Here is a 9,370-nt window from a genome sequence, read left to right as displayed (position 1 = left end):
TGGGCCCAGGAGTCCCCAGGTCTAGCCACACTGCTGGCCAACCAGGTCTCAACCTGGGTTCACAGAAGTCTATTGAACGTGGTCGGATTTAACTCACAACTTCATTGCTGTTTCCCCCCACTTCCCCTTATTGGTGACCAACGTGGTCACCAGCCAGACCACATGCCTGCTTGTGTATTTTCCTTGAGTCTTAGTCTTGGAAGGGGGTTTGCTCTGAGGGGACCTGACCACTTACCTTGATGGCTCCCGGGTGAACAGCTTGCTTGTTCTTATAGTAGTCAATCAGACTGCCCTTATTGTTTTTGATTTTTCCTGCCAGTCTTTCTTTCACGATCTCTTCAAATCTTAATTGCTGTATTAACTATATAATTTTATTAAACATTTGTCTGAAGTGTTCAAATGTTCAAGTCCACGGTCTTCCTTCATTATTTACCCAGTGATAATCTACCTGAATTATGGGAGGAAGTAGACTAAGGTGAGTGTATTAACTATTAGAAGTAAAAATCAATATTATTATGGACCTCAAGAGTGTTTTTTCAAATACAAGCCTTGGGCTTTAACTACCAGTAACCTACAAACTATAATTTTATATTACTGCTGCCAACTGTGTTCTGAAGCAGATGATCCTGACTATCAGATCTTTAGAGCTCCTTCAAATTTATGATTTCTGGTTTGAGAAACCCTGCTTTTCATCACAGTGCTGGAGAGAATGATCATAGCTTCCTAGAGTATTTCTGAAAAATCTCAGAAAGTACATAGGAAATATCCCTTCATTGCCTTGATTCAGATTATAGCATTCATGTAGAACACCCTAACGAAACCTCTCTGGAGGATCTTCTCATATGTGAGTTGTTCTCACATCTTCCCAAACACTTACCATTTGGTTCTGGGACATTATTTGTTATTCTTCTTTGGACCATCTCCAATAATCTACATCTTTGGATGTTTGTAATTGTCCCTTTTAGATACCGTCTATCTTCTTTTTTCAGATATTCTATTTTACAAACATTTCTATGGAAATAATGGTCCTCTGGCTCAAGGCACATTTATTTTCTTCTCTTCTCTTGGTTGTGATTCCTGACCTGGATGTTGCTTTTCATTGCCTACAGGGAAGGACAAAGTTACAACCAAAGGACAGGCAAACAGTCTTCTGCTATGGGTCTCACTTTGTTTAGAAGTAGAGAAAATTCACGTGATTTTTGAGATCCTGGACCATCATGTAAATCTATAATAGGTACTTAGTCCATATTCCAAGGCAGGAGACATTTTACACACGACTCCACTAGTGAAAAGACTAGATCTCAAGAACTACCTTCTGTTATCTGTTAAGGTCATCATCTCATCCTCAACCATATTCTCAATAAAGCTTACTAAGTGTGATGGCATGTTCATCCTGTCCTTCGTGTGCACCTCTCCAATGTCTCTGGGTGGTATGAAGGGGAAATTAAATGGTAGCCATTTTTCTGAACATGTATCTTGTTTTGCTTTTAGGACTTCTTGTTCATCTCTTGGTACATGGAGCTCCTCCACACTAGTTTTATTCATACCACATCACATGCTGGTTATTCATGGCATTATTGTTGTTGTTGCTAAGTGACATTTATTCAGTTCCAACTCATAGTGACCCTGTATAAGGTTACCGAGGTTTTACATCTTTGCAGGAGCAGAAAGCCTCATCTTTCTCCCGTGGACTGGCTGGCAGCCTCAAAACGTGAACCTGGGGATTCACAGTCCAGTGTTTATCATATGAAGCCACTGCGCTCCTTCATGGTATACAAGAGGGGATTAAATAGAAAGGAGATTTCCTTGACTCTGAAGAGTGTTGAGAGAGACCAATATGGAATATCTGCAGTTTGAAAATCTTGATTAGTTTGGTTGAGATACATATGCATTGCTCTAAAAGAAATTATTTTTAAGGATTGGAATAAAGAGCCATTGATTGAAGGAGGCTGATAGTTGCTGCTGGCACCTTCATATGAAGCTTGATGCTGTCAAGTTTAAGAAATGATTCAACAACTAGTGTCCCCGCAACACTGCCTTTTCAGGGGCGCTTAACCTAAAAGTTTACATTTAGAAATTTCTTCTGTAGGGTCAAGATTTATCTTGATCTTATCTTAAAGGGCTTAAATTCAATCTTAAAGGACCTTTTCTTCTCACCGTTTTTCTAATTGGTGACCAACACTGGGACTGTCTACAATTCCTCTATCCATGAACAAATCTCTTTTCTGTTAGGCTTGAATTTACTTAATGCTTGAATCAATACCAATGTAGTGTTTGGTTACTTAGTAGTAGTGGAGGTTGAGATGGGAGCCCTATTAATAACTATAGTATAGCTGTCATTCTGTCATTCGTGCTTTTCAAGTTCCCCATTTTCTCTAAGTAGTGAATTTCTGGGTCCAGGTAATAGCTAATTCGCATATTCTATCCCTATTCCTGAACTCTTAGCCATGAACCAGAAACTCTTCCTGGACTTTGTTCCATGATGGTGTTAGCTGGACAAATGCTAGCCCTAATTCTGGGACCATAGTATGATGACATACATTTTCTTTCCATATTCTGTATGTCTTTAGGGGGATGAGGGAATCAGTCGTGAGACCTTATTGTAGTTTTCTGTCACACTTGTATTGTCCCTGAGGCCTCCTTTGTTCCTGAAGTAGGCTGGGCACACCGTTCCTAGAACCAACCTTACAAGAAGCAAAAGTATAAACAAAACCAAATGGTAATAAGGATCATGCTTGGAACTCTGTGTGGGCAGAGAACAATACTTGGTATGGACTGAGGATAGGGAGAAGTGCAAGGAAAAGAGTGTGAGAAGCTGGCAGACCCAATGTTTCTTTTTTTGGCAGGACCAGTCTCTCTCTATTCTCTTTCTGGATGTATGGCTTGGTGCCAGGGCCCCTGAGGCTTTCTTCATGGATAAAAGGAGGTGAAGGTGAGAGGCACCCCATTTCAGAGTCATGGAGCCAGTCAAAATTATGTTCTTCATTCCGCTTCTGCTGGTAGGCATACTGATCCCTGCCATCCAGACCAAGGAAGTTACAAAACCTGAGCTGTGCAAGGTGCTGAAAGTGCTGGATGGCTATCAAGGTCTCACTTTGCCAGAATGTGAGTTCTTTACTCCCTTGCTTTGTTCCACTACCCATGCGATTCTCGTCTCTAAAATCATTTTCTTTTCCGTTCTCTCTTCCACTTTTTTTTATTTTTTTAAAAAAACTTTTTATTGTGAATTGGGTGAAGATTTAGAGAGTAGATCAGTCTTCTATTGAACAGTTCATACGCATTTTGTTTCATGTCATTGATTGAAATCCCTACAATGTAATATCTCTTAATGCACTTCCTCCCTATACTTCTTGTTTCCATTCCTCCTTCTTTCCTAACCCTTCTGAACTTTGCCTTGGGTAAATGCTGCCCTTTTGATCTCAAATAGCTGATTATTCTAAGGTGTTATATACTTCACTAGTATTATATTCCCCTTATTGTTTGGCTGAAATTGAGCCATGGGGCGAGTTAATTTCCAGACCTGAAAGATGGCTAAGGGGCATAGTCTCAGGGATTCCATCAGTCTCCATCTAACTAGTAAGCTTAGTCTTTCTTTTTAAAAATTTAAAAAATGATCTTGAGTTTTGTCTTACATTTTTTCTCCCACTCTATTCAACACCTTCTAATGTGATCCCTTTCTGAGCAGGTGGTAGTGGTAGCTGGTCTCAGGGTCTTGGAGACTGATGTTTCTCTGTTCTCAGGGTCTTGAAGACTGATATTTGTGTGGTCTATTAGTCTATTGGATTGGTTGTTTGTTTGTCCCCCACGTGTTTTCAGTTTTCATCACTCCTCTCTCCTCCAGACAGAGAGAGACCAATATTTGCATCTTAAATGGCTGCTCATGAGATTTTAAGACCTCAGTCACTACTCACCAAAGTAGAACGTAGAACATTGTCTTTGTGGACTATGTTATGCCAACTGACTTTGGTGTCCCCTGAGACTATGATCCTGAGCCCCCAGGATATTTGTACCTTTCAAATATACCCATGAATGTTGTAGAGCATACAGTGGGTAAAGTTTTGAAAACTTTTTAGACATAACAAAACACCTTTACTCTTTTATTCTGTTTCTTCTCCTATCTTTCATTGCTCCCATTGTCTTATACTTTTTGGAACTCGTCTCATCTCATTAAGGTATTATGTGTTTTGACATCTTTGGAGATTGGTTGAAGATCCTTTTTTTTCTAATTGGGGACTACAGGTACTCATTTATGGTGATCCTGAATATGCCTGTGATATCTCTTTCCCATATTTCCCTCAGGGATCTGTATAATATTTCATATGAGTGGTTGCGATACCCAAACCATAGTTAAATACAATGGCAACACAGCATATGGACTTTTCCAGATCAATAACAAATTTTGGTGCAGGGACGACCAGTTTCCTCAGTCAAGGAACATCTGCAACATCTCCTGTGACAGTGAGTAGCTGCTTTTACCCTTTACCTCTGTTTTTCTGGAACTTGCCCCTGGGATAATTTCCTTTTCAGCGTCAAGAACATTTCTTGCCTCATGGCTTTGGCTGGAGTCCACATCAGTTGTGGAGTGAATTGGCATTGCTAAGTAAAAAGTTTGGAATTTTCATGATTACCAAATATCAAATAGTCCCCTGAGATTCAGAGATATGGAACCTGAGATTTCTGGGAATCTTATAGCCTAAAATTTAAGGTGATTCTAGGCCAAATCGGTTGATGAAATTGATAACTCTTCCGAGACTTTGCACTGACATGGAGGAAGTTTCTACCCAGAAGGAAACATTACCATGTTGGAATTCTCATATAGAAAGAAAACAGGCATAAGCCTTCAGATCAGAGAAGAGCCAAGCAAGAGGGAAAGTTATCACCCTTCTGAAATACTTCTTAGCTCTTTAATTCTTTTCTCTGAAATGCCTGCTAGAGTTCCTGGATGATGACTTTACTGATGACATAATGTGTGTCAAGAAGATCCTGGATAGTGAAGGAGTTGGTTACTGGTAAATCTCCATTTTATTTTTTTACTTGTCCTGCTCCCTTTCCCTCTCCCCTTTGGCCCCAGCACCATTACTTTCTTTTTCATTCTATCATTGAATCTAGAATATAATCTTTAAAAGAGAATTCATTGAGCAGAGTTAGGTCTTCAGTTCTTAAGACTCCCATGATCCACTTTGTCTAGCAACTTTCATAATGTTGTTGTTGTGAAGTGCCATCGAGTCAATTCTGACCCATAGTGACCCTGTATAGGGTTTTCAAGGAGAAGCTGGTGAGCTTGAACCACTGACTTTGCAGTTCAAATGACTTTGCAGTCTGACACATTAGCCCATGGTGCCACACCAGGTGATTCCTTAATGGTATACTGGTGTGGTGCTGTAGGATGAACACTGGGCTGCTAACTACAAGGTTGGTTGTTCAAACCTACCAACACCCATTTGGAAACCCTATACAGGGTTGCTATGAGTCAGAGAGAATCAGTGGCACTTTAACAACAATTGAGATCCAGTCCTCCCTTAATCTGACCTTGAACATATAATTCTACTTGTTTGGTTCTAGACCCTAAAGCAAGGTTTTTTTTTTTTTTTTTTTTTTTTTAAATCCTTACAATTTTCTTGACATTGGGAATATGAACCTTATTGCATTAGGTGGCTCAATGTTTCTTGCCATCAGGATGGGAACATTTTTCTGTGATTTTCATCTATAATTTGCCACCTCAACCCTCTTGGTGATAAAGCTAGAAGGAAATTTGAGCTAACTTCAGATTGCCAACTAGCCCTGTCTCTTTTTCTGTTGCCAGGCCAGCTTATAAACCTCTGTGTTCTGAAAAACTGGAACAATGGCGCTGCGAGGAGTCATGAGCACCTGCTGCCCTTGCTACTCCTGCTTTCTCTTCGTTCTTGGAATTCCTCTTTCCTAAGGTTACCTCAGTTCGCTTCCTTCTAACCCCCTAAAGCTGATTTGTTTCTAAGCCTTGGGACCTGTAGTGACACCATTGGACTTTGAGGACTATTCACCAGGAAGTTTATAAGACTGAGGTACTGAAATTAAGACCCTTGATCAGTGCCCCTGATGGATCTTTCGCTACTGAAATGGATTCCACCTCTCTCCTGAATAAAAGGTCTTACTTTGAGTGACTGGCTGTATTTTCTTCTTGGAGGCAAAGGTTGGAAATAGAGTGAATGGGTGGACACTGGAGTCAAAGCTACCTCCTCTCTCTACTGAAGAGAAAGTGACAGAAATTATAACAGAAAATGAGATTATTTTTTGTATCAGTTTAGTTCAACTAACTTTTAACATTCACTTAATATATTCAAAGAACTATAGAGGATATTCAAAGTTGGTTAAAAGGGCCTCTTCTCTCAAGAACTAGTAGTAAAGAGAAATACTAATAAATGGTTATTATATAAGAACTAGCATCACAAGCACAATGAGAGAGGTTAAAAATATGCTCTGATCATTCAGAAGAGAAAATATCACTTATATTTGGGATTTTATAGGAAAAATGGACCAGAGAAAGACTCATGAAAAGAAGTGGCATTTAAACTGGTTTTGAAGTATGCATTTAATTGTGACAGGTGGGAAGGGGAAAAAACAGTATGGGCAGAGGCTCCAAGAATTTGAAATGAGTGACTTGAGGAATTTCCCTGACCATTCTGTAAGGTTATACCCTTTATCAAAGATCTGGGAGAGGGACTATCCTGAAATCAGACATAGAAGAAGGGAATTTTGTAGTTAATTGAGTAATTCTTAAGAATCTGAGTAACTGGGTCTTTTGGTTGGGACCCTGCACTACATTATTCCTCCTTACCGCTTTGCTTGCTTTTACAGAGGACGTTTGTAAGATTTTATTTATTCTAATGATTATGGGCTATGTGAAAGCCAGAAATTTTGTGTCCTAAAGTTTGCTACTATTAATGGTGTGAATCAGATGGCATCTCTGTCCTTTGTGCTTCAATTTCCTCATCTTAAAATGTTAATTTAGTCCAGTAGTTTTCTGAGCTATCTTTCTGCATTGACAATTGAAAACTTCAATTTAATTTACTACAGAGTTGACATAGTTGGGAATGAAATTTGCATCTTATTTCTGCTTTCCTTTCCTCCTAAAATGTCTAATATTGCTGATTACATTTCTCCCACTCCTTTTACCATTGGGACTTTAGCCAGTCTGACCATGTTTCCCAGTCTTAGGGATCAGTGGCCCAAAATGAAGCCCCCCTTGCTTGTTTAGGGACCTGTAGGGTCAGGCAAGATGCAGGGACACCATCCTTCACCTATGCCTAGTGTAAAAAATAAGCTCACAGGAAATAACATGGTATCAATAATATCATTTTAGTGAAAATCTAAACACATGTGCTACCTCTCCCAGGGATATTGCATGCTATTCCATTTTTAATTATGTGACATGATTAAAAACAACACAGTGGCTCAAACAAATGATCAAAATACAGAGTCAGAAAATCTTTCTGAGGAAGAAATGGCATTAGAACTACTTGATGAGGAATCCAAAAAGAATGATATTTAGGTACTTTCAATGAATTGAGAGAAATATCAAGAAAGCGGAAGACAGAATCAAGGAAAACAGAAACAAATTTAGAATAATTTAGGAGAATACTATAAGAACAAACAGACAAAATAAATGAAAAATTAGAAACCATACAAAAATAGCAAATAGAAATTCAGAAGATTAATACTAAGATTTCAGAAAAAGGTAATACATTGAAAGGGCAAAGGAGTAGAATTGAATAAATGGAAAATTGAACTAGTGAGCTTGAAGAGAAAGCTCTTAATACTAATCTGTTGGAAAAACAAACAGAATAAAGAATGAAAAAATCCAAAGAAAACCTAAGAATTTTAGGGGACACCATCAAGAGAAATAACTTACATGTGATTAGAAATCCAGAACTGGAAGAGACAAAGAAAAGCTCAGAGAAAATTGTTGAAGAGTTGTTGGAAGAAAATTTCTCTAACATCATGAAAGAATCTGAACAAACCAAACTTGATAGATCACAAAAGAAAATCACCCAAACATATCATAATCAAATTTTCAAACCAAAGACAAAGAAAAAATACTGAGAGCAGTGGAAAAAGGAAAAGTTACCTATAAAGAAGAACCAATAAGACTAAGCTTTAATTTGTCAGCAGAAATCATGCAAGCAAGAAGGGAATGGGATGACACATATAAAACTCTGAAAGAAAAAAATGCCAATCAAGAATCATATATCCAGCAAAATTGTCCCTGAAATATGAAAGTAAGCAAAATTAGGACATTTCCAGATAAGCAGAAATTAAAGTATTTGTACAAGTCACACCAACTTAATAAGAACTACAAAAGGAACTTTTTCAGAGAACCAACAGCAATAAATGACAAACTGGGATTAACATACACAACAAAACCACCCAGAACTCAACCCAGTCATAGAAACATCCAAAGTAAAATAAACTTGTTTTACTAAAATAGGCAACCAGAGGTATCATTTTGTAACAAACACAATTACAAAGTATAAAGAGGGAATAGTGCAGTAACAGAACCTTCAAATAGAGAAGAAGTCAAATATTTCAAGATAGAACGTATCTTTTCAAATTTGGGAATAAATCATACACATGTTACTTAGGTGAAGGGGAAGGTGGAATCCATTAAAAGGCAGGTTGGCAAAAAATGATGGAGCCATGGGAAGATACTGAGAAGAGAGCAAGAGTTAAAGGCAACAATCCTGCAAAAATGGCCATCTGTGCATAGATGCATCAGTAGCCATGCAGGTTGAACAGATGTGGGAGGTAGAGTTAGAGTATACTCGCAAACATATATTGGTTTGATAAAGGATATTTGCACATGGATGTTTACTTTTGCTGCAAATATATCCATGAATGTGGTGAAGCACACAGGGAGCAACGTTATGAAACTTTTTTGACATAATCAAATACTTTGAAGGAATGAATCACTGGGCCTGGGTGCTCAGGATCATAATAATCTCGGGTCAATTGGAATAACATCGTCCACAAAGACAATGTCTATATTCTACTTTGTTGATTAGCACTGTTCTACATCTTATTTTGGTGAGTAGCTATTGGGGTTTTAAAAGCTCATGGACAGCCATCTAAGGTGCAACTATGAGTCTCTCCTTGACCAGAAGAAAGAAAAGTGAAGAAATTCAAAGACACATGGAAACAATTAGCCTAATGAACGAATAGATCACATGACCATCCATCTCCACAACCCTAAGACCAGAAGAACTACTTGGTGTCTGGCTACTACTACTGCTCTGAAAGGGATGATGTCATTGTTGTTGTTGTTAGGTGCCATCGAGTCGGCACTGACTCATAGCGACCCTATGCACAGCAGAATGAAACAATGTCCAATCCTGGC

The 9,370-nt window shown here is 38.5% G+C and overlaps 1 protein-coding gene across 1 annotated transcript; it reads left to right on the top strand.

Annotated features, from left to right (window-relative positions):
- Positions 1-2,957: 2,957 nt before the first annotated feature.
- LALBA (lactalbumin, alpha-) lies at positions 2,958-5,864 on the top strand. The gene is made up of 4 exons (XM_006877726.1): positions 2,958-3,105; positions 4,300-4,458; positions 4,934-5,009; positions 5,804-5,864. Exons 1-4 carry the CDS (start codon positions 2,958-2,960, stop codon positions 5,862-5,864), a joined length of 444 nt encoding a protein of 147 aa, XP_006877788.1.
- Positions 5,865-9,370: the final 3,506 nt, after the last annotated feature.

This window comes from Chrysochloris asiatica, unplaced genomic scaffold, assembly GCF_000296735.1.
Source record: "Chrysochloris asiatica unplaced genomic scaffold, ChrAsi1.0 scaffold00568, whole genome shotgun sequence".
In the NCBI taxonomy this organism is placed as follows: Eukaryota; Metazoa; Chordata; class Mammalia; order Afrosoricida; family Chrysochloridae; genus Chrysochloris; species Chrysochloris asiatica.
The sequence above is the reverse complement of the archived record's forward strand: the minus strand, read 5'-3'. Positions and strand labels throughout refer to the sequence as shown.